This window comes from Aspergillus fischeri, genomic scaffold (genome assembly GCF_000149645.3).
Source record: "Aspergillus fischeri NRRL 181 1099437636261 genomic scaffold, whole genome shotgun sequence".
In the NCBI taxonomy this organism is placed as follows: domain Eukaryota; kingdom Fungi; phylum Ascomycota; class Eurotiomycetes; order Eurotiales; family Aspergillaceae; genus Aspergillus; species Aspergillus fischeri.
Window position 1 is genome coordinate 160173 of NW_001509765.1, and position 24226 is coordinate 184398.

Here is a 24226-nt window from a genome sequence, read left to right on the forward strand (position 1 = left end):
AGGCATATACAGAGAGAATATTTCAATAAATTCGCATAGGCACTCTAGAGCAGAAACGAAAAGGGGAAGAGGTGAAGAAAAAGAAAAGCAATCGTGCATTTGAACGACAAGGAGCCTACAAATCGGCTGTTCCCGTGCCTCCGTTGGTCATTTCCCGAGCTCCTAGACCGGGTGTCAGAAACTGGACCCATGATAGTCAGCTTCAACTACTAGGTACTAGCAGCTATCTGGTTATCTGCAGATCCGATCTTTTAACGCGCCTCATCCGCGACACATTCCTGCCCTTCCACGGCTCGTCCCTCTCGCCCCTCGTCGATTTCATGTTGGCACCTCTTTCCGAGACTAGATTGGAACGAGTGGAGAACAAAGGGGCAAAGAGGAGCTTTGGACTGGTCTAAGACTCTTCACACCCGTTGAGTCTGGTGGGCGACAAAAATCTTGAACAGCCGCTGTTTGGTAAATCGACGCGCGAGAAGGAGAAGAAAAAGGAAAAAAAGGAAAGAGACATCGAAGTCACATTCTATCTACAGGAGATCTTCGCTTCACAATGACTCTAGAAGCGGAGACTCTATGGTATTGATCAGCGCCTTCTTGGCCCAGGCTCTGTGATTCTTTGTATCCACTTTCCCACGTTCTCCAGTCCTCCACGAGCCGCCGACACCTGGAAGAGAGGAAAAAAGGCACTACGTGATCGCTGCATCTCTTCGTTGACCCTTCGCATTTTCAGTCCAGGTGGTTTCTTCCAAGATCCGCTCTGCGCAGGCTTGCTTCCTCCCCTCTGCGGCTCGGCCGTCCTCGTTCCTTTCGCGCGAGATGAGCAGCCTCGCCGATTCTCCGTCTCGAAATACTTTTACTGCCGGTTCTGCAGATGCGCCAGGCAAGACACGAAAGCTCCCCGTCCTTCCCTCCTCTATTCCATCCTCTGCTCAGTCGACAGGTGACTCCATGGAAGTCACTCCACCTGCCTCTACGACGACAGGTCCTGCGCCGCCCGCCCACAGCAGTCCGGACAGCGATCAGGCGGGCGCAAACACCGCGAATTCCAATGGTTCGGTCGAAACTGGAAACATGAACAATACTCCAATGTCAAATCAAGCAATCGGGGCTGCAGCCGCAGCCCAGCAGCCAAAAGTCGTTCAGACTGCTTTCATTCATAAACTGTACAAGTATGTTTGCTCAGATTCCGTTCGCTCTCACGGATGTCTTAAACCCTTGTCTTATACTTACCATCTGCACCTTTGACATACATCATGTGAGCCCTTGCTGATGCCACTTAAACAGTATGCTAGAAGATCCTAGTATTCAACATCTGATATCGTGGTCGAGCACCAACGACAGCTTTGTCATGTCGCCAACATCCGAGTTCTCAAAAGTTCTCGCGTCAGTTCCTCCCCTTGAAAGGGCTTCGCATATTGTAGCCTGATTGCTGATATTTGCCTTTTTAGTCAATATTTCAAGCACACTAATATCTCGTCTTTCGTTCGACAGCTCAATATGTACGGTTTTCATAAAGGTATACGATTTTTGAAGGGGGTGTGAATGTGTTCGTACTTTCGCTGACCCTTTGCATCTTCTTATAGTGAGCGATGTCTTTCACACCGGCTCTCCAGACTCTGCATTATGGGAGTTCAAACACGGGAATGGGAATTTTAAACGGGGCGACCTCGTAGGGTTGCGCGAAATCAAGCGCCGAGCATCACGACATGCCTTGATTCATCGCGACTCATTTCCCGGCCACAAGACCGCTATTTCTCAACCTGGCACACCGGCCGAGCCCGTCCCAGATGCGACTGAAGCGCGATTGCTCAATTTGGAACATTCGCTGTATGACATGCATAACCGTTTAAGTCGCGCTGAAGAGGCACATTCAGCTCTCAACTTAAGATGTCAAGCCATGGCGGAGAGTTTGGCCAGATGTTATCATGTTCGTTGACCCTTTTGAGTTTCATCGAGGCGCCTGCTATGTCTGACACTGAAACACTGACGGGATCTCAGTGGGCGTATTCGATTTCTCAATTCCTACAAGGAACGATTCCTGATAGGGACAGTCCTCTGTACCGGGATGGTGAGCATCATTACCAAAAAACAACATTACCATGACCACATTCGCTAACTCATCACAGTGTCCAGCATGCAGAAAGAGATAGAGAAACATCTCGACGTCGTGCGAGCCCTCGAAAATCCTCCGGACCCATATTTATCTGTCAGGCCACCCTTTTTTGCCAATGTGTCGGTTGATCCCGGGCCGCCTCTTTCCCCACGCCAGGTGCCCCAAGACGATAGCCGTCGACCATCGATGATGGATACGTCTAGGCATAACATAATCCGGCCACCCGTGCCCCCGCATCTTGCTGTCTCTCCTCGCCGGTATGGCTCAATTGGTGGGGGAAATTCGTCCCCGAACTACAATCGGCCGCAGGTGCCCTCTGTAGTCCCACCTCAACAGCCGATGCCTCATCCTCTGTCTTCGGTATCTTCTCCGCCGGGGCCCAATCTTGCTCGTCGACACACTTCGGCAGACATCCGTCAGCATGGCTGGCCACCGCCGAACGTTTCCCAGTTTCCCCCTGCTAATGCACAAGGCGCTCCAGTCACACCTTGGCCACCCTCACCCCATCGTACACCGACTTCTAGTGAGCAGCAGGTTCGAGATGTGCTGGCTCAGTATGAGATGGGAGTGCCGCGGCGGTTTCAAAGCAGTTCGCGACATGCTACGCCGCCTTTGAATCCGGACCAGCCGTCATCCACTCTAACTGTGGACAACGCATGGACATATGGTGGATCGAAGTATGCTAGGCATGAATCCTCGCTTCCTGCCACCAGACGATCCAGCATGGCCAGCAACGTCCACTCGCTCCTCAACCCCGCTGATACAGCGGAACGTCCTGAAGAGGATCAGCATAACAACCTTGAAGATCGGAAACGAAAGCGGTTAGAATAAAAAAAAAAGAAAAGAAAAGAAAAGAGAAAGAAAAAGGCGTGAGACTGGTATACGCGCTCAATTGCAATATCTAACCGAACCGCCAATGTAAGGCGCAAGTCATACATTGAGCATGAGAACATCAGGATGTGTTCTCGTCTTGCAGCAACAGCGATACGCGCAAACCTCTTGAAGAAGCACCCTCTGCATATTTGAGCAATCTATCACTGCCACATGTTCTGATCACATTGGAATCTCACCCCCGTTCTTTGATCTTCTTTTTCTTTCATCCCTTATAACTTGTACAGTCTCTCCAGGAAAAGTGCGGGTTTTCCAGGACAGTTGGAGACCACGCTTTGTTTTGTCTTCTATGCCTAATTTGGAGGGCGCACTCCCACCTTTCGCAGCATACTGCTGGAAGTCGTTCTATGTCCGTTTCTGTTGATATCATACCTGACCATGCAGATCGATGGTGACTGCCTTCTTGCCACAGTATTGGTGTTTGCACTTACTGGGAACTTGGAATAGGCGGGTTCGGTTTCCACATATCATACTATATACCCTGGGGCTGGGTGTGGCAGACCATGTTTATTGTTGAGCACAAGCTAGATCTACAATAGGAGTCTACAATCTAATGCAATTATGTCACTTGTGCATGGACTCTGTGACAGAATATTGTCTGCAGCCTTGCCCGTCTCTCGGATGTTGGTCAGGAACTGGTGAGACTAATTCGAGAGTATGGCGAACTATAAGAATGAGGTCAATCACGATATCGAGAAGGTCCACAAAAAGGATTTGCTGTATTCACGTGAATTGTGAATTGCTGTCTATCAAACTCAATATTTCAACGGATAACTGGGTATCATGTTGTACAAGTGAAAGATTGGGTGAGGTTCCTGACGACCAACATCATCGCTTCTTCCTCTTTTTCGACCGATCGGCGAGTATATCATCCAAAAAACTTGTGGCTTTCTTCCGACTTCTCGGCCCTGGCGCTGGCCGCGACAACGGGCCCTCGTGCTTCGCTGCGGTGTCTTCGCTATCACCACCCTTGATCTCACCAGCGCCACTAGGGCCAATGCCATCGTCCTCTGCGATATCAGTCGTAACTTTTCTTTTCCGTGCCGAACCCACCGCTTTCCTCCGAAGGTCGCCTTTCCTTCCTACCACCGCCGTTCGTCCTTCCTCATCGTCATTGTCATCATCCGCATCTCCCGTCCCAGCCGCCGAGGAAGCCGCCGCATTCCCAGCGGGTACTCCATTTTGGCCCACCGGCTTGCCCGATTTTACACCAGCGAAAGCAGCCATGACCTTCTTGTAGTTTTTCCCCAGGAGTTGTTTCCGGAGCTTATCGTTGGAATCCAATTCGGTCCGGTTCCAGCTCCCGTCAGCGGCTTTCTCGGGGAGGGGCGCGCCGACTCCTAGTCTGTTTCGGGACTGTCAGTATGCGTGGAAATAGACATTGACATCAAACATGGAAAAAGAAGAACATACGTCTCCGGAACAGCAGTGAAGATCTCATCTTCCTCTCGCTGCAGCTCTTCTTCTGTTTTGACACGGGCCTTTTCTTCGTCTGTCGGCGGAGGGAGCCAGGAGGCTACTAGACGCTGACTGCGCGCTAATGCGACATTGGCTTTGTTGAGGATGATGTCCGTTTCGGTTTTCGATATTGACATGTTGTTCAATGTATGTTATATGTAACGATTGGTTGAGTTGATTATCAAAGATCACCACCGGACTTGGAACTTTTTGCGATAGCAGGGCGGAATAATCTGGCAGAAAGTTCACCGCCTGCTTTGGTAAGGAGGATCTGATATGGCTAAGATAAAATGACGAGTATGGGCCTCTTAGTTGATGATATACTGTCATTCGCTGTTCATAGTGACGAATGCACTGCTGGCAGATGGTCAGTATAATAATTGCTGTGACCACTGTGGTACTGGCGGCAGCAGGTTTGTTTTCGAATCTCAGCGCATCAATCCACAAAATGAATCTATGTACATCTCTAGATACTCTAGTCTATATCAGGGTCAAAATACTATGTACAACACTGAGGGGATGTAGACTATATACCCTTCGTTACATCAATCATTTCCCGCAAGGCATAATCCAATCTCGCAGAAGCTCAAATTGACGCTTTATTTTTCTCATGTTGTTGCTTTTCCTTTAGTTTCTTCTCCGTCTTCATGAATTCGCGAATACCAACTGGTATATTGGCAAAGAGATCATCTGCCTCGTGAGATACTGGCCAGTTAGTCTCGCTACCTCCGCCGTCGTCATCCATGCTACGACTCGCACTGTCAACCTCTGCCCTCGGCGTCTGTCGCATATCCGCCGTGGCCTTCTGGGTAGTGCCCTTCGCCTTGGCCCTTTCTACACGACTGGCCCATTCCTCCATTTCATCGCGGTAATCATCCCACACGCAATGGACACAACCACTCATGCAGCAATTGTCCGGTTCCTCGGGCCGGGGCGGAATGGCCACCCCGTTGATCATCTTCCATTGAGACTCGGGTGGCATAGTTCCGGGGTTGTAACGCGAAGCACGGCCTGGCCCAGCAAGTCGCGATCCGAAGACGATGGACATCTTTTCTTCTGGTGACTGGGGTTTGACGGTTGTTGCCGGGGTTGGTTTCTCGGCGGCAGGGCGCGAAGTCGGCGCATGAGATCTGTAGGGTGATTTGGATGAGAGGATATCGTAGTAGTAGCCCGATAACGGATGCGCCTGCGAGCGTGTTGAATCTTCTAAGCTTGCCAGGGTATCATCGTGGGCGGTCCCGTGGTGGGAAGTCGCAGTGAAGGCATATTGCCTTGTCAGTGATGAGGTTGGCCCGAGAGGTAAAGAAAGCTTGTTCGTAACCCGAACGTGCCCAAAGCACAATGGACGGATTTTACATCGAAGGATCGACTGCGTAATATACATGGAGAAGCACTCCATTCTTGAGTCCCAGAATTAAATGTGAAGAACTTCCGAAGGCCACGGAAAACGACCAACTTATGTCATTAGGCAAACAATGCAAACAGCCCGCAGCTATCCCGATTCCGCGGCAATGTCTGTTTAACCATGTATGCGTATCGCGGAACACATACTGCACGATGTTGAAACCAGGTTCCTGCCATTAAGGCTCGAGGCAGCAGTCGCTTCTATTGTATGACTGACAGATCTATTGAAATAAGCCATTTACACCATTTGGATGCCTAGTTGCGAACTGTGCCAGCGGCGCTAATCACTCCGGTCAACAATTACTACCGCTTGCGACGCGTCGCAAATGAGTTCACAAACCGTCAGGGATGACGCTCGAACGCGCCCTTCGAGGATTCCTACCTTTCAAGCACCAACAAAGGCGAGTCTGGCAAGATCACATCCTGAGATCTTGGAACGCCCTCATAATAAATCACCCGGGAAGGACCGGAATCAGGATGATCAACAGAAGCAGGCGGAGGCGGGAGTATTTGGGCTACGGGATAGAAAGGCTTTTCGACCGTCGTTGGCGTCGACTGCAAGCCCTGTACGTACTGCGCGACAAGCCGGAGATGCGCGCTCGCCGTTCTCAACCCGACGGTCGAGTGGAATTCAAGCATTTGCTGCACCCCCAAGACGAGTGTCCAGAAAAATCACTCCTGCAGACTTCGTCTTCGGGTCTCCAGCAAACTTACCGAATACTGCGACAAATCCGGAACCTATAAACACCCCGGAAGATCAACTAGCGTCTGAACTTGGCAGCGCGACAGGAGAAGTCAATGTGAGCATTGATTCTGAGCAGCCGTCTTTGCATGAAGAATTCGAGGAACCGGACCTTCCCCCCACGCCGACTCAATTAGGCTTGGAAAATCCCCCCGAGAGACCAAGAGGACTTTTGAGCAGCAGCCCCAGCACGCAGCTTGAGAGATTCCGAGCGCGGCGAACTGGTGATTTACTAGAGAAAAGCCCTTCGAAGCTCAGGAGGGTTGATTATGGGTCACAAACAGGTGACCTATCAGGACTCGGCGTCATTGTATCGAAAGAATCTCTTCCAGAACCTGTTTTGAAGAAACAAAAACTCAAGAGAGAGCTCTCTGCCGACTTGAGAAAGCTCAAGGAGGACATCGCGGAATTGGAGAGCTGGTCAGAGAGGTTCGGCCGACAACATGAGACCATGGAACCGGACCACGACTTGGACAGACTCATGTAAGTTTTGTTTGGTGCTCTGATCGCATCAACCAACCGACTGATTTCGGAACAAGCTCTATATTAGTAGCCGAAGATCCGGCCAGCAAAAACGCGAAGCGCCCTGCCGCCGATCCGTCGATATCGTCCTTATTATCCACCCTATTACCTTTCACCACAAAGTTCGCGCCGTCAATACAGCAGTCCCCCACCCCTACGAATCAGTTTGCCCTCGCAGTATCTGCTCGCGCAAAGCCATACTTGACAGTATTTGCACCGTTGAACTTAACCGCGCATTCGAACACTACCTCCGACTTAAAGAACGATACCCTTCTTGAAAGACATCACTTGACACTGACCGCTCCAGCCCCATTTCCATCCAGCATCTACAGTATACCCGTCATTTACGAAACGAACACCGAATTACAGTGCTTGACCTCAATATCAGTCCCGACGAGTCTTGGAACTTCCGTAACAAAAATCCCTACATCGCTGAGACGATGGATCGATTCAAGGCTGTCCAATCCGCTCCTGAAAATAGACATAACAGGCCTCTGTCAGGGCATCAGTCAGTATTGGGAAACAATGCTGTCTCGTGCTCTCGTATGGTCCGAAATCGAGAACCGTCACGCAAACCTGCTTGGCCGGCCTGCGTTGGGGGTTGGCGCTCCTGGAAAGAACAGCACACAACAGGGACAAGATGATAGGTCGAATCCGCGCCGACTGCTGCCACACCTCAAGCGCAGCACGATGCTTTTCGAATCCAAGGAAACTAGGATGAAATTACTCCTTTCGTGCGACCTGAGCATGGACGAATGGTCAAGCGAACCTAAACTGACGCCCGATATCAGCATCGCGTCGAGATCAACGAGTAGTGGCACATCTTGCAGAAAGATCGAACAAGAGACCAAGAAGCTCCTCCGGGAGGTACTGAGGGACTCCAGATGTCAGCAGGGCGCAATTGAAACTGAGGCCGATGTTATCATTCGAGCTGCCGAGTGCGTCCTAAATGCTTTATTCGGCGTTGAAGCCGGCGGAAAGCTGTCAAAAGTGCATGCTTAATGGAAGATTGGGGTGATTCTGCCGGCTCCTGTAATATCGCGGTTTCTCGCCCTCTCTCCTATGATAGATGATGTAAATGGCACGGAAGGTTGAGTTGGAGATGAAGCAGGCGCCGTGATCGGAGTTTTGGATATTGGCTACTTCTTGGACATGGATGTGTTGATAACTTTTTTATACCCGGCCAAGCATGCGACACTGTTTCTTATGGTTTACGTTACGTCCAGAGTACTTGTACTTTTGCGGATTTATAAATCCTGGAAACACTACAAGATACCATGAGTAAAAGCCTGTGGACACTTGTATGAGACACTTGTGTATATATGCCATGCAATTGCCAAATCTCCTCTACCTCCTCTTGCACGTCCATGCATTGAGAAACTCGTTCTAAATGTAGCATGAGTATTTAGGTGGAGCAGCACAGAAGGGTGCCCAAGCTGCCTGTCCCTGGTATGATCGGCAAAATCTACCCAAGCGCTCCATGGAACGAAAAGCAGAGCCAGCAGACGCGTCCTGAAAGGTATTTCATTAAGTTGATCGATAACTTCGCAGGGAGGACCGGTCTGTGAACATGAAAGTGGGACATTTGCATTTCGAGAGGTTGGGAGCTTTTTTAAGGACAAAGGTGAAGAGAGAAAAGGGAAGCCACGCCATGCCACAATACACTAATAATCCCCGACTTGAAAATCGACCCGATCATCATTAGCTGAGAATCACATTTATTTCTTAGCAGCAGACTCCTCCTCAGCCTTGGCCTTGGCACGCTTCTCCCGGATGCCCTTGTAGCGGGCCTCGCTGCGGGTCTCCCGCAGGCGGCGGTAAGCGGCCTCTTCGCCCTTGGGCAGCTCATCGCGCTTGACCTCGGTGACGGCCTCAGCGGCGGAGATGTTCTTGATGGGGAAGATAGCGCCCAGCTTGGTGGTGTAACCCTCAGTCTTGCCCTCGGCGGCGAAAGCAGCCTTGGCGGCGTTGACCTCGTCGGCGGACGAGTCAAGCTTCTTGAACTGACCGCTCTTGCGGGGGAAAAGGATCAGGCGAGCCTTGTAGTCCTTGAGACGAGCGACATTGGCAACGAGCGACTCCTTGGAGTAGTTGACACGGCGGTGGTCAACGGCGATACCGACCGTGCGAGCGAGCTTCTTGGGGATACCAGCTTCCTATTGGTTTGAAAGAGTTTTGTGAGCCTTCGTCCAAATCCTGTATCCAAATCCAGCCCATGCGGATACGAGTTAGGGCGGTAAACCAAGCACCGCCAACTCCCCGCTCTGTGGGACGAAAAGTGAGGATGAATTTACCTTCAGCTCAGCAAGGGTGAAACCACGGCCGACACGGACACGGCGGTTGTACTTGACGGTAGGGCAGCGCACAACGGGACGCAGCTTGTCAACCGGACGAGGAGCAACAGCGGCGGCCTTAGCGAGACGGGCCTCACGACGGCGGTGCTTGCGGCCAGGCTATAATACCCAATGTCAGTCCATGAACACTCGAAGAAATTCTCGTTCGCTCCGTTCGGAGTTGGGCATTTTTGCAAAAGTGTCCAGTCGTCCGCTTGAAGGTGCAATTCGGAAGGCTATGGGATTCGGATTCGTACCTGGTCGAAGTGCACGCGCACACGACGCTGCCAGTCCTTGTGGAAGTCTAATATCAAAATCTCCGTCAGACCATCAATTCCCAAAAAAAATGCGATACAATCTGGATTTCCATGTCTTGTAAAAATGCGGTTCATGAGGGCTCACTCACGGTGCTTCTGGAGTTGGTTGTTGTGCTTGATCGCCTATATCACCGTCAAAAAAATCAAATCAGCATGCCAGCCCTTTCTCATTATGACCATCGAAATAAATCTCTCAACGATCTATTCGTATATTCGAAACAGCGAGGATAATATAACGCACCATTGTGACGGATGGAGATCAGAGCCGGGAGGTTGTCGTCGTCGTCGTGGGTTGTTGCTGGTCGTGTCTCAAGACTCCAAAGAGTCGTTCAATATTGGGTGGAACTTTTTTGGTGTGGCCAACCGCGCAGAGCCGCACCGCCTCGCTTAGCGAGCCCTACCCTGCTTGCCGGATGTGGTAAGGTTTCATGATACGTAACTTTCAATACCGAAGATTTCACAGAATCCCAGCTCAGTTCGATCACTGTCATGGCTCCAGGCTCAATTCGAATCAGTCTTCTATTAGGTGTAAATTAGCTCATTGTCTTATCATGACATAGAAGCTCTGTGGCTGCTGTTGTTAGATGCTTTGTCGTGCTTGACGTTCATCTTCCGTATTGAAAGTATTGCAGTCTGTTACAAATTACTAATCCACGCAGGTCGGAAAGTTATTCTTACATTTACAAGACATGAGTAGCAGTTGTTCAAGGTCGTCCCTGCCATGCAGGCCGTTTTGCTAATATTTCATTTGGAAAAAAAAACTTCACCGATGTCCGAAAAGCAATCTGGAGAGGCAGCGGTGGCCGTACTGTAAACCAACAAAAGCTTCAGAAGCGGAAAGAGACGCCCCAGAAAACACCAATTCCACATGTCAGTCTTGTAAAGGTCATCAATCGTGAATGTCCCTTGAAGGGAGCAATGAGTAAATCAAAATCAAAGGCGCAGCTGAAGGCAAACAAAATGAAACTTTCATGACTATCGCAATGAATCGAAAGCGATGTCATAGCGAGTTCAGTCGCGTCGATTACCGCGAGATCCCGCGAGGCAAGGAGCATAGTAAAGATTATGCACGTGTATACACAATCATTAAGTAGTCTACGCTTCAATACCAAGACCCACCCCCTCAGCTGCCTTCGATTTCTTCGAAGCCGCACTATCGTCAATGCTAGCTTTGCGTTTTAGTCCACTCGGAGGACGGTCGACGCCAGCCTTCCTCACCTGGCCGAACAATTTTGTTTGCAATAATGTGCTCGTCTTCGGGGCAATTGCCGCACTTCGAGTCTCCTGCTGGCTGATAACAGGGTCGGGACGAAGCATGCTGGTTGCAGGAGAATCAGCTTGAGAGGCTGGAATGTCTTCTTCTGTCTCGGCTTCTTCAATGTCCGAGGCAGAGATCGTGCTGTCGCGGTCACGCTGCTCATCCTGAGTATTTCTGGTCGGAGTGAAGAACAGATGTTCTCGGGGCGTCGTCCGAGACTGCGACGGTGTCATGGGGAGCGAAGACAATGAATGTGTGCCCCGCACGTGGCCATTAGAATGCTGTCTTTGACGCAACCTTTGTGGAGATGATTGGAAATCAGAAGATCCTCTGTTGAGAACTCTGTCTGCAGCAAGAAGAGCAGCAAACGGATGGCTTTCACCGCGGCTCATGTGTGGACTGGGGCTGTCATGGAAGTGGGGGACTGGTTTTCTTTGAGGCGTGCCGGATTGGATCTGAGGGCTCGGCGACATGGAACCACGTTCGATCATCCTAGAGAAATGCTCGCGGTTTTCTCTAATCCGCTTCTTCAGCAGATCATTCTCCTCCATGAGCAGCTCGGACTTTTCTTTCTCCTGCTCGATGAGTTTCTTCGCGCGACGCAATCTGCGATCGAGAGTGGCATTGACTCTCTCCAACTCTTGATTACGCTTGAGGGCGGCCTCCAGTTCCGCGTTCGAGATAGGTTGCAGTGGCTTCACCTCGGACGGACCATGTCTATTTCGGTACTCGGAACTCTGAAGAATCTCCACCTCCCGCCTCGCTAACTGATGTTCAACTTCGGCGCGCTTGATTGCTTCATTACTTGTGAAAGACAGAAGGCTATTCTGAAGTTTGAAATGCAGGGCCGACATACGGGCTTCTTGCGCAACACTGAGGAGCTCTTTGGCGATTATACGCAGCTCGGATTCGCCGGCAGTGTCGATGTCACTGACAGATGGAAGATTCTCAGAGGCACCGTATGCAGCGCACAGAGTCTTTTCAATATCCGGAGGAGATGCTAGGTATGTGGTCGATCGAGATCTTGACCGCCGCAAGGGAGCACCGGGCACTTGTGAAGATGGAGGTGGGGTCATGTCCGAGGAGGCCAATGAAGGGGGGGAGACGAGCTTGCGCTGATCGGCTTGGGAAACCTGGCTTTGGACTTTTTCATCCAGCTCAGGTGAAGCAGAGAGACTTGGCCGTCGACCCGGAGTGGCTGGCCCTGGAAGCTCCAAAGGAGGAGCAAGTGAGCTCTGCGATAACTGGGATTCTTGAGACATGATATAGTTGTGGCGCTCCAAGTGAGATATGATATACTCCGTGGGGTAGACCCTCGCACTGGAGGTGTGTTAGCATCACCCAACCAGGTGGGGCTAGATCACTTGTTGTCAACAAACGAGCACATACCGGACTTTGATTTGGCACGTCAACACCCGACTGATATGTCGGGTCGGTTGTGATAGATATTGTATTTGGGATAGAATGGAAGTGTAAGAATGTCTAAGTAGAGGCGACAGCTGCCGAAGGTGCTGACACGGACACAATTGTACGCCCACTCTGGTCTTCGGCGATGAGCAGTTGGTCTTATCACTGATAGCGCCGGTAGAAGCACGTTCTAATCAAGTATGGTCGCTGACACCCGTGGAGGAAGTCCGATATGGAATAACTGGCAGATCTTTTGCAGAATGATATAGGAGCAAGGGGTCTCAAGGACTGGGAAAGAGGTTAAGCAATATTGTATGTGTGATGTTAGACGCAAGGATCGCGGCGTGCAGGCGATTTGATGCCTTAAAGGACGGGATGTCGCAAGCGGGAGTTTCGCACATCGGGGGGGCTGGGAGAGTCGCTTGCGACGCTCCCGGCCTGGACCAATTATGACCACCCGCCTCCACCCACGTGAGCCCAGCCGCGCGCCAAAACTCCTCCCTTTCCGAATGAGGCTAGAATGGAGATCACTCAAGTTCGGAAAAGGTAAACAAGAGCTGAACCTCCCTGGGCCATACCTCGTAACTCAGGCAACGCGATACCTGACGTAGTTACGGAGACTAGGTCTAAGATAGGACTTGATACTATGAATCTTAAGTCTAATTGATGATGCGGACGTCATCGGAAGAATCAAAGTACTCCGTACAATGGCAGGATTGGTCGTTACTCCGTGCATATATGCTTCCTTACGACTACCGATGAAGCATCAAGGCAATTGCCAGACTTAAACACATTAAACAGGCTAGACGTAGCTTAGTGAGACAAAAATGGGTCCTAATGTGCCATTTTGATAAGATATGAACCACTAATACCTCTCTACTCTGTATGGGGAGTATTATTCTTCGAACACTGGCATAGCTTACCACATATCTTCCTTTATCTCCGCAACGGTAAGATGTCAATATCCTAGAGCCCAGACGCTAGTATGCCGGTGTGTAAATGGACTAGCCGTCCCATTGACGAAAATTCTTTGTTTGTTCGAGTCGGCTGCGTCATATTAACGGATACGACAGAAAATCTCTTTGTGGTGCTCTGAAGTCCTCTCCAGCGGAATGAAGAAATTATATATCTCTTGACGACTGCTTACCAAAAGAGCAAGGTAACAAGGATAAAGCCCGTTAGATCATACTTAATAGAGGTTAGTGAAAGATTAGATATAAACACTGTACAGATAACAACAAGACAACAAGATATAGAGGCACGTGAAGGCTCAAGTTCTGCGCTTGAATGGTACCTGAGGCTAACCCTTGGGTGAATCTCTTATGGATCTGGGATCTGTCTCGGGATGCCGAAGTGGGGACCCCAGGAGATTACTTGCTTTGGCGGCGAATGGAGAAAGTGGCCTCAGGCACTATTATCAGGCACCAAGTAGGTTGTACAGCAAAGTACTTCGTACGGAGTAAAATAAATAAACATCGATGTTGCCAACAAAGAGATATGGACAAGATTGATTGTTAGACAGCGTACAAGGCTGACCAAAGCCTATTAGCTTCCACGATTTTGTTAATCTGAATTTGCTCTGACTCTTGTCTCCCAATTCTGGACGACTACAAAATTTCTCAGGTCGAGCATGCGACGTCCTTACTGATATCATCAGTGACGCTAACGCATTTCAACAATCGCATGCCCCTCAAACTTTTGTCTGCATTGACCACAACAGCAACCGAGTGGTCGCAAAATGGACCAGCAACAGAAAACACCAACTAGACCGAGTGGGATCCCTCGGCTGGCTGCCTCCAGACTGCCTTTGCCAACGTCCAGCGCTTCCAGATCCATCAAACCTTCCCCTTCCCGTGAAAAGTTGCGCGCAGATCCTGGTCTTGATGCTACAAGGCTCCGAAGACCGTCTGAGCAGCCCGTTCCCAAGAAGCCTCCTCCAAAGTACCCATTGTCGTACAGGACCCCCGAGAAACCTCGACAGAAGAGAGACACTTCCAACAGTGGACTGAGCGATGGTGGACGGTCGGAAATCGCGGGAGACGCCTTGGAAGAAGCCCCCATGCTGGGAACAGATGCCGCTGTGGGAGATGCAGAGCGCCGAGGTCGCCCTCGACCTTCATTATCGGAACGGACTATCGAGACATTATCCCGGATCCCTCCATCACCTGGCCCCTCGAGCAGGCAATCTAGTTTCTTCAATGGCAACAGCCCGGTACGGTCCCCGTCTCGGACACCATCTGCGATGACCTCAAGATCACCTTCGAGGGCATCAACTACGCGGCAACCTAGCGATAATGATTTTCTTTCACAACAAGCTTCTGCAATACAACTTCCCTCGAGGTCTAGGATATCACCCGCTCCAAGCTTGTCTTCAAACGGCGCTTCTACCGGCCAGAGAACATCGTTGGCTGGTACCGACATCCCCTCGAACTTGAAGAAGCCATCTATAAGAGCAAGTTTATATAACGGGTTTAAGGATACGACAAGCAAATCTCCAGATCCTCGCCCAGCTCTGGGCAAGACGTCCGCAAACGCTACGTTTTCAGACATGGGACCTCCGCCTCCTCCACTCCATGTGAAAAAGACAAGGAAATCTCTGGCGAACAATTCCAGCCCTATAAATAATTCGAGAAAGCCATCAACCCAGCTGAATGCGCCGGACCTCTCAATAGAGCAACAGTCGGAAATGGAAATGAGAAAGGCTTCCAAGTCATCCAGCGCATTAAGGGAGAGCATTGCTAAGGCGAAAGCCGCGCGCAAAGCATCGGCAAGGCAGAACAACTCCCAAAACGGCTCCGTTGATGTCTTTGATAACCTCAACGTTGAAGATCCCTTCAATCAAAAGCCCAAAGACTCAAACAGTGGGTTGCTCCGCAAGCGTGTGGAAGCAGGGCGTATCTCGGGCCATTTGAACATTGCGGCCATGTCATTGACAGAGATACCGAAAGAGGTCATGGCTATGTATGACTTCGATCCTAACTCGACCACGGATTGGTATGAGAGCGTCGATCTTGTCAAGTTCATCGCTGCAGACAATGAATTTGTTGAGCTGTCGGAGGCAGCCTTTCCCGACGTCGATCCGTTCGACATCGATTCAGACAAAGACGAACGAGGCAATCAGTTTGCTGGACTGGAAATCATGGATCTTCATGGCAACCAGCTGCGCACCCTTCCAATGGGGTTCAGAAGACTGCAAAGACTTCACACTCTGAACCTATCCAATAACAAATTGGACGCGAAAAGCATTCAGATCGTCATGCAAATGGAGGCTTTAAAAGATTTGAAGCTAGCAAACAATCTCTTCGAGGGTTCGTTCTCCTCAGACGTGAAGAACCTTACCAGATTGGAGGTTCTGGACTTGCGCGGCAATTCTCTAACCGAACTGCCCAAAAGCCTGGAATATTTGGCTTGCCTTAGGATACTAGATGTTGGTGATAATCAACTGACCTCTCTCCCTTTTGAGTCTCTTGGCATGCTTCCTCTTAAAGATCTCAGAGCCCCCAGGAACAAGTTAACTGGGACGCTGATCCCAGCTTCTCTATCGAAGCTTGACTCGTTACAGAGCTTGGATGTAACCGGCAACGCGCTGACAGCGATATCAGAACGAGAAGACCTCGAGATGCCTAGCCTTCAAACCTTGTCCATCAGTGTGAATCGCATTAAGCATTTGCCGAACATTTGCACCTGGAGCGCACTTTTGACTCTCTCGGCTGAAGACAATAGTCTTTCAGCAATCCCGCAGGGGTTTGTCGAGCTGCAAAACCTTCGCAATGTTGACTTCACGGGAAACAATATATCCAAATTGGATGAAAGGATTGGATTGATGGAGAATCTTTCCACCCTTCGCTTAGCCAACAACCCACTGCGAGAACGAAAATTTTTGACCATGAATACAGATGATATCAAGCGTGATCTGCGAAACAGGTGTGAGCCAGAGCCTCAGGACACCGATGATGACGAAGGCTCGGTCGCCACGCAATTCACCCTTGCACCAGAAACACCGGCTCAGATGACGTCGTGGCAGGTCAAGCCGGGGGGTGTTCTTGATAGATCGTATTCAGAAATGTCAGAGGTGGACGTGAAGCAGTTGGAGCGAATCAACTTCAATGATATACGCTGCCTGTACCTGCAACATAACTCGTTGACCTGCATACCTGTGCCAGCTCTCAGCATGCTAGCACACTGCCTGACAGATCTCGACCTCTCGAATAACCCCCTGGACAGCTCATCCGTTCTTTCTACATCTCTAACACTGCCGAATCTCCAAATCCTCAATTTAAGCGCCGCTAGATTGACAACCATCGAGCCAATATTAGCCAATCTTACGGCTCCGTGTTTGACGACCCTGGATGTTTCGTACAACCGCCTTTCGGGGCCTCTTCCTGCTGTGCGCCAGGTCTATCCGAAATTGATGACTTTTCTCGCAGCGGACAATGGGTTTCAATCTTTGGAGTTCGAGGCTGTGCAGGGCCTCCAGGTGCTGGACGTTGGTAACAACAACATCAGCTTTCTTCCGCCAAAACTTGGCTTGCTGAGGGCCGAGGGTTGCAGCAAGAATTGGGGCACCGGCTCCCCCCTGAGAAGGTTCGAAGTAGCAGGCAACAGCTTTCGGGTTCCCCGATGGCAAGTCGTGGCGAAAGGGACTGATGCTATCCTTGACTGGCTGAAGGATCGTATTCGAAGCGAAGACCTTGCGGAATGGGAGCCCGATGAGGAGTCTATTGTGCAGGAATAAGTCCAGAGGTGAGGAAATCAAGTCTCCGGAATTGCAAAGCATCTAGCGAAACTCGGCACTGGGTCTTGGTCTTTTGACGCACTGCCTTGATTATACAGTGTATAGCTTCTTTACCCATCTTGGTGATCTTTTCCCCCTCATGTATATACGCCATTTTTCACACTTACTGGACTGTAATACATTCGGAGATTTCTCAACAGGCTATAAGATGTTCGAGTTGCGAGAGGTCTTCTCGAACTGTGGCAGTTCAACTGTAAATGTAATCCACGAATGGTCGCTTCTCCTTCCACGTATTCATTCATTCTTGATTGTCCGCCTCCACAGATTTGCTGACTTCATCCAAGACATTAATCCATGTTTTCGACCATATTGCAAACTTATCTTCCTTCTGCTGACCGCCGGCAGCGTCCACCGTATCCCAAGTCGATTTAACAGAGTCGACAGCGTTCATGGCACAGTGTTTAACCTTGCCGAGATATTGAGTGCATTTACCCAAATCCTCCTCGTACAGGGCTCCCGCGACTTCATCTACATGCTCCGGGATGTGCTGTAAGTTCGTCATCAAGCGTTCTAATCTGCCAACCCCAGAAGGAGATGAGCACGGCACATCGCCAGCGCCCTTCAGCCGATTCGCGACAATGGCAGGGTATATCTGAGCAATAGGCTTCAAAATCCGGAGGGTCGATTTCTTCTGCGCATGTAGCGCAGCGCTACTTTCCTCGGTATCCTCCTCCTCTTCATCCTGAGTATACTTCTCGCCATCATCGCTCAAGAGATCATCGAAGAATTCGTCCCCGTCCTCTTCGGGATCCCACTCCTCAATCTCCTCCACTGCATCACGCACCAGATCCCGCCACTCTTCGACGCGCCGTATCACGAATCCAACTACCCCTTTAGCCGCGACATCGATCAACGCGTCACACGAATCCCAGACACGCCCTGTTGCGACTGTCACAGGATCCTTCTCCGCCTGCGAAAGTTCCCCTCCTTTCTTTTGACCTTCCTTTGCCTTGTCCGCCTTTTCGGCAACAGCTTGAACCTCGGTTACCAAAGAAGTCAATTCCCTCAATGTAGTCTTCGTCAAAGCGTGTACCTCCGCGTGGAAAGCCTTTGTATGATGGGCAGGAGTGACAAGGAGAGCCGCCGTCACGAGAGACGGGAGTACGGAACTATTCAATGCCGAGAGAACGGTGCCGACGGCCGAGTGAGTGAATGGAGAAGTTATCGCCAAGAGGGATAGCTTTGTGACCTGGGATTTCAACGCGGTAGCTGACGTGGAAAGGAGGGGAAGGGCATCCTTTCCAGAAAGTTCAGCGGGCTTGGGATCTCCGGCGGGAGCTGAAAGAGCTGCTTGGAGTTGCTCCAGGAGAGTGAGAGTCGTCGTTAGACTGACCCGAAGCTGTTTTGCCATTCTGAGGGGGTTTGCTGATCCAAATACCGATCTTGGCTTTGTTATTGCAGGTTATCGTAGGATGGAGGAGAAATTTGTAGGAGATTGCGGGGCAACTACTGATTAGGGCTCTCCGGGGTCACCTGCGGTCAAAGCTGTCCAGTTGGCGCGGGCCTTGGCGGTTGTCCTGATCATTCGGAGTTGAAGCGTCCTAACAATTTCTCAGTTGTGACGTCTGGATCGGACAAACTCCTTCGGCCTGAGCTCCGATATTTGTTATCAATCACGTACGCGACTTTCTTTTTACCACAGCACTAATCCGTCGGGAAGGACTTTCAGATGATGTCGAACGACAGACCCCAATAAGTTGAGAAAAAGTTTCCGTATGTTTCATTGACAGGATGGGCGCTACTAAACCTCGCACCTCCGCACGAGACTCCGCTCCAAAAGTCCAGTCCTTACCGGAGAAGACATTCGTTATCGACAATGGCGCATACACCATAAAAGCTGGGTATGCACCCGAGTTTCCACCTCCCGAAGATTTAGACCAGGCTCTTTCAGCCTGCAGCACAATCCCGAATGCCATTGCCAAAACACGCGGACATCGTATCTACATTGGTGCACAGCTCAACTCGCAAGTTATCGACTGGAACGAGATGGTGTTCAGGCGTCCAGTGGAGAAAGGGTACATTGTCAACTGGGAAGCACAGAAGGAAATATGGGAAAACGCATTCTTCGACGAGAAGACGGTGAGGTCGAAAGATCTTCGGATTGAATCTCCAGAAGATACTACGCTCGTGCTCACCGAGGCGCCGAACGCTTTGCCGACCCTACAAAAGAATGCCGATGAGATTGTGATGGAAGAATGGGGCTTTGGCGGCTATGTGAGATGTGTAGGTGAGATAGCCGGATTCCCCTACTGTCTTACATCTGGTTATTGATGCTGACTTCCCAGGACCTGTGCTGAATGCTTGGAATGAAGTTCAGTCCTTGTTCGGAGACCCTATTGGGCAAGACTCTTCGTCTCCGATCTCACCGAAGGAATGCTTACTTGTCGTCGACTCCGGCTACTCTCATACAACAGTAACACCAGTTTACAAAGGGCAACCCATCCAGCGCGCCATTCGGAGACTCGATATTGGTGGCAAACATCTAACAAATTACCTGAAAGAGATGGTGTCCATGAGGCAGTACAACATGGTCGATGAAACTTACATCATGAACGAAGTTAAGGAGGCTGTCTGTTTCGTAAGCAACGACTTTGATGGTGACTTGGAACAGACATGGCAGGGCAAACCAAAACGGGGCTTGACGGACGCAGCCGAAGGGATCACAGTTGACTATGTGCTACCTGACCCTAACACAGGCAAGAAGGGCTTCATGCGACCGCATGATCCTCTTTCGAATGCGAAGAAGAGGAAGAGTATCCTCTCTGGCGGCAATGCTGAGGCTCTGTCCGAGGACGTGCTGATTCTGGGAAATGAACGCTTTACTGTGCCAGAAATACTGTTCACACCAAGTGATATTGGTATGAAGCAAGCCGGTATTCCAGACATCATTCTGCAGAGTCTTTCAGTTCTGCCTACCGGACTACATCCGTCGTTCCTAGCGAATATTCTGGTCGTTGGAGGGAATACCTTGATTCCGGGGTTTTTGGAACGATTGTAAGGCTGCTGTTACGATGATCATCATTCTTCGGTTCTAACACGTTCTCAGGGAAAGCGAGCTGCGACAGATAGCTTCGGCAGAATGCGTTGTCAGAGTTCGGCGCCCTCATGAGTAAGTTCGCCTTGACATTTTCCCTCGAAACACGTTCTCATTCCGCTCTACTTTAGCCCCATACGTTCCACATGGCTTGGAGCGTCACGACTAGCCGCGAACAGAGACGAGTTGAGGAAACTCGCCATCACCCGTCAGGAATATCAGGAGTATGGCTCTTCATGGGCAGGACGGAAATTTTCTGGCATTCTCTGAGCGTAACTTTGCTACTTGCGGGCTTCCTCTCAATCGGTACCGGAGTATGGGTGGTTTCTACTGTGTATTTTGCATGAACGTTGTTGGGGTGTTCTTCAAAATGCTGCATTTCAATGATACCCTTGATCTCGACAATACACTGAATGATTCCGAGACTTTGAAGACTGAAGGGAAATGTACACGTGTCGTAGCTAGATATTTTTGTCGGTGAGCAGGTTCGTACTGTCTTTACTTTTGTTCTGTTTGCGACCCCATAGACGGCGCTGATTGTTCGCACAATCAGCAGGCTGGCTCCTATCATGCGTCAAGGTGATCTACGGAGTCCCAGAAGTATTTGACAAAGGTCCCGCTACCAGTACGAGTCATCAGCAAGCGATGATATTAGTATTATCATTGTACCCCGCACTGGCTGGTCCGTCAAGGTTTACACGTCAGTGATTCTCACGTCCGGCGTTAGAGATGATGGTATCCTTGGTTCACTTCATACTCTTTTCCTCCATATTGTTCCAGTCATTTTGTCGCCAGAACAGTACTCATTGGGCCGGAAGCCTCCGTGTCAAATGATGATTCCTCAGAAAAACGGGCTCGCGCGCATGAGGTTGAGAGACACTCGAACCATGGCACTTCCCAGGCACCTGCGGTATACCCTCGGTTGAAGATTCCATGGGAAGGAAGGGGTCATACCAAATGATTCTCGTCCCTTTTCAGCTCCGACTGACGAAATGATGAAGGCCACATATCTATCAGAACCATACTACAGACTTCATTGTCATACTATCATGCTATAAGGCCAGTGACTGACAACCACTGCCCTTCGCAAATTGCCGTGCCACCTTTAGGACCAGCGAAGCAGTTCGAGGGCGCATATCGCGATCACCAGGTTTGATCGTCTTCAAGACAACTGTGGATATGATTATGAATCAACCGAGCTAATCATGCCTTCTATCACTCTATCATCTTTTATTTCCGGCCTCATTCAGAGCCGAGCTGAAGAGGAGCGACTGCTTGCTAGTGATGCTGAAAAGATAGCTCCATTAGGAGCTGCTTCGTTCAAGAAACCAATATCCACAGGCGCTCATCGTGCAACAAGCAGGCGCAATATGGATGTTCGTCCAGCGCCCGGAAAGTCTGATTTGCACTTGCAAGCCCATATCGCAGGGCTAAAGAGCCTTTGTGTCTTTCCAAGACTTGGCGTCATTGACAACATGGCGCGCCTTCGCCGAGGATTACGCAAGAAGGAGTGAGTTTATTTGCTCCGCTTGGGTAGCTCTAATATGTACTAACTTGCAAACAGACGTTGCACGGTCTGCTTTAACAGCAAATCTGTTAAGAATTTGGAGATTCTCCCTTGCCAGCACAGATACTGCGATTATTGTTTCAGCCGATTGGCACTCACAGCCATGGCAAACGAGCAGTTGTTTCCGCCGAAGTGCTGCTCGCAGATGATTCCGTCCGAGCAAGTCCTCTCGAAACTGACAGAGAAGGAGAAAGCCCTTTTTAAGCTGAAAACGCGGGAATATGCGACACCGGCCAGAGAACGCCGGTACTGTCCCGCGATGAGATGCGGGAAATGGATGCCTCTGGAGAAGTTGAAAAGTCAATCAACGACGCAGCTCTGCCCATATTGTGGCACTGCCATCTGCCCGGGCTGTCGGGACAAGGCGCATGCACCTGGCAAATGTTCCTTCGACCCTGGACTGACTGAATTTCTCGAACTCGCCAGGACTCAAGGCTGGCAGAGATGTTTTCACTGTGGGGCAATGGTCGAGCTTGATGAGGGCTGCCCACGTATAACTTGTAGATGTGGTGCAGATCTCTGGTTAGTCCTATCCCTTACTTCATCTTGGCCATTCGAGATACTGACGCAGCAAAGCTACAAATGTGGTGGACCATGGCTTATCTGCCATCACAACGCGTTAGGGAACGTAACCGCCCAATGCCAAACCGGCGCGCCTCTCGAAGACGGATTGGGAACGCATGATGCAGGTGAGCTTGCTGCTATCGTGGCTGCCATGAAATTCGCCGAGAGAGAGCTGGAAGAATAGGTGTCGATGACGAAGTTCAAACATCCATTGACAAAACTGGCTAATATATCAATTTTGAAGCGATATGCTTTGTTGTACTATGAACCATTATTTTGCTAGATTCCCATGCTGACGATGACTTTCGACGACCATTTACAATGAAGCAAATGCAAATAACTGTTCCAAATTTTGAGATTTCAATGCTGGATATTCCGTCCTTCGGTAGATATGGTATATATAGCCATGTGGTAGCATACAGTAAGGGATATCACGTTACATGTTACTTCAAACATCGCAGCAAGTCACCAGGTTAGTAGTCGTAAAAGCCCTTTCCGCTCTTCTTACCCAACCAACCAGCATCAACCATCCTCTTGAGCAGTCCAGACGGTCTATACTTGCTGTCTCCAGTTTCCTGATGCAATACATTCATAATAGCCAGGCAGGTATCGAGACCAATAAAGTCAGCCAGGGTCAAAGGTCCCATGGGAACGTTTGTTCCATTCTTCATGATGCTGTCAATGTCCTCGCGGGCACCAACTCCAGTCTCCAGGCAGATGATAGCCTCATTGATGTATGGCATGAGGATACGGTTAGCGAGGAAACCAGGCGAATCAGCGGAAACGGCTGCAACCTTGCCCATGCGCTGCACAAAGGCAATTGCGGTGTCCATGGTCTCCTTGGACGTCTGCAGACCAGCAATGATCTCAACACCCTTTTGAACCGGTACGGGGTTCATGAAATGGGTGGAGATCACACGGGAAGGGGCCTGTAGATCTGTCGGATCTGTTGTGGTGGCGGCAGCGATCTTAGTTATCGGGATAGACGAGGTGTTGGTTGCGAGGATGGCATGCTTGGGTGCAATTTGAGCGAGCTTCGAGAAGATGGAGGTCTTGAGGTCGGGGATCTCGGGAACGGCCTCGATCACAAAGTCCACGGACGAGAGGTCGTCCATGTTCAGACTGGGAGTGATGCGCGCACGAACGGCGTCGGCAGCTTCCCGAGTAAGGCGCTCCTTGGAAACATCTTTCTGAAGGAGCTTGTCTGAGGTGGAACAGGTTGATTGTTAATTGGAATATCCAAGAAGGTCACAGAAGTGTAGAGGACAATTGGACGGTATCCAGCATACCGGCAAATGTGAGACCCTTGTCCAAAGACGCCTGGGTATTATCGATCAGGGTAACAGGAACCTGGGCCTTTGAAGCAGCAACAAGAGCAATACCCAGACCCTGCAGATCACTTAGCATTTGACCTGACGAAAAGTTACAGTATAGAAGCATGCTCACCATTTGACCAGCCCCAATCACACCCAGGGACTTAACCTCGGCAGCATAGGCGGCGGTGGAAGTGCTAAAGGTACGAGAGGTAATTGATGAGCCTACGCGGGCCACACCCCTGACAGAAGCTGAGAACATGGCGGGAGACGATGGTAATTGCCTCCTAGAGAACGAAAAACGAAATTGAACGCAGACAACGAAAGAAGAGTAGAAACGAAGACGGCCGGGGATCTATCGGACATTGGCTTGTCTTCCCCATATACAGCCGATTCATGTGATCCGACGTCATCGGCTATCTTCGGCCGTCGGGTAAATATCTTCTCCGATAAGCCGAGGCTGGTCAGTCTAATAAACGCGAGACGCGTGAGATAACGCGTTATCATTGGC

General features: G+C 50.3%; 11 protein-coding genes across 11 annotated transcripts, besides 2 other annotated features; 5 read left to right on the forward strand and 6 right to left on the reverse strand.

Moving 5' to 3' along the window:
- Positions 1-813: 813 nt before the first annotated feature.
- Positions 814-2941, forward strand: NFIA_028860 (HSF-type DNA-binding domain protein; the record flags this gene model as incomplete). The annotated part of the gene is made up of 6 exons (XM_001262351.1): positions 814-1166; positions 1282-1380; positions 1446-1513; positions 1581-1924; positions 1996-2065; positions 2124-2941. 6 exons carry the CDS (start codon positions 814-816, stop codon positions 2939-2941), a joined length of 1752 nt encoding a protein of 583 aa, XP_001262352.1.
- Positions 2941-2974: a microsatellite.
- Positions 2941-2975: a microsatellite.
- An 854-nt stretch (positions 2976-3829) lies between these two features.
- NFIA_028870 (DUF3245 domain-containing protein) lies at positions 3830-4596 on the reverse strand (the record flags this gene model as incomplete). Its single annotated transcript, XM_001262352.1, has 2 exons — positions 3830-4346; positions 4415-4596. The coding sequence occupies 2 exons, from the start codon at positions 4594-4596 to the stop codon at positions 3830-3832; spliced, it is 699 nt and encodes a 232-aa protein (XP_001262353.1).
- Positions 4597-5045: 449 nt separating this feature from the next.
- NFIA_028880 (oxidoreductase-like domain-containing protein) lies at positions 5046-5843 on the reverse strand (the record flags this gene model as incomplete). Its single annotated transcript, XM_001262353.1, has 1 exon — positions 5046-5843. One exon carries the CDS (start codon positions 5841-5843, stop codon positions 5046-5048), a length of 798 nt encoding a protein of 265 aa, XP_001262354.1.
- Positions 5844-6189: 346 nt separating this feature from the next.
- Positions 6190-8129, forward strand: NFIA_028890 (uncharacterized protein; the record flags this gene model as incomplete). Its single annotated transcript, XM_001262354.1, has 2 exons — positions 6190-7088; positions 7145-8129. 2 exons carry the CDS (start codon positions 6190-6192, stop codon positions 8127-8129), a joined length of 1884 nt encoding a protein of 627 aa, XP_001262355.1.
- Positions 8130-8845: 716 nt separating this feature from the next.
- Positions 8846-9852, reverse strand: NFIA_028900 (60S ribosomal protein eL13; the record flags this gene model as incomplete). The annotated part of the gene is made up of 3 exons (XM_001262355.1): positions 8846-9283; positions 9422-9580; positions 9718-9852. The coding sequence occupies 3 exons, from the start codon at positions 9850-9852 to the stop codon at positions 8846-8848; spliced, it is 732 nt and encodes a 243-aa protein (XP_001262356.1).
- A 1020-nt stretch (positions 9853-10872) lies between these two features.
- On the reverse strand, positions 10873-12297 carry NFIA_028910 (uncharacterized protein; the record flags this gene model as incomplete). The annotated part of the gene is made up of 1 exon (XM_001262356.1): positions 10873-12297. One exon carries the CDS (start codon positions 12295-12297, stop codon positions 10873-10875), a length of 1425 nt encoding a protein of 474 aa, XP_001262357.1.
- A 1883-nt stretch (positions 12298-14180) lies between these two features.
- NFIA_028920 (uncharacterized protein) lies at positions 14181-17177 on the forward strand (the record flags this gene model as incomplete). The annotated part of the gene is made up of 1 exon (XM_001262357.1): positions 14181-17177. One exon carries the CDS (start codon positions 14181-14183, stop codon positions 17175-17177), a length of 2997 nt encoding a protein of 998 aa, XP_001262358.1.
- Positions 17178-17475: 298 nt separating this feature from the next.
- On the reverse strand, positions 17476-18588 carry NFIA_028930 (uncharacterized protein; the record flags this gene model as incomplete). The annotated part of the gene is made up of 1 exon (XM_001262358.1): positions 17476-18588. The coding sequence occupies one exon, from the start codon at positions 18586-18588 to the stop codon at positions 17476-17478; it is 1113 nt and encodes a 370-aa protein (XP_001262359.1).
- Positions 18589-18968: 380 nt separating this feature from the next.
- Positions 18969-20541, forward strand: arp6 (actin family protein; the record flags this gene model as incomplete). The annotated part of the gene is made up of 4 exons (XM_001262359.1): positions 18969-19464; positions 19523-20231; positions 20284-20346; positions 20403-20541. 4 exons carry the CDS (start codon positions 18969-18971, stop codon positions 20539-20541), a joined length of 1407 nt encoding a protein of 468 aa, XP_001262360.1.
- A 1205-nt stretch (positions 20542-21746) lies between these two features.
- Positions 21747-22586, forward strand: NFIA_028950 (BRcat and Rcat domain-containing protein; the record flags this gene model as incomplete). The annotated part of the gene is made up of 3 exons (XM_001262360.1): positions 21747-21781; positions 21836-22360; positions 22415-22586. 3 exons carry the CDS (start codon positions 21747-21749, stop codon positions 22584-22586), a joined length of 732 nt encoding a protein of 243 aa, XP_001262361.1.
- A 289-nt stretch (positions 22587-22875) lies between these two features.
- Positions 22876-23977, reverse strand: NFIA_028960 (3-hydroxyacyl-CoA dehydrogenase family protein; the record flags this gene model as incomplete). The annotated part of the gene is made up of 3 exons (XM_001262361.1): positions 22876-23606; positions 23692-23791; positions 23849-23977. 3 exons carry the CDS (start codon positions 23975-23977, stop codon positions 22876-22878), a joined length of 960 nt encoding a protein of 319 aa, XP_001262362.1.
- Between the last annotated feature and the right edge of the window lie 249 nt (positions 23978-24226).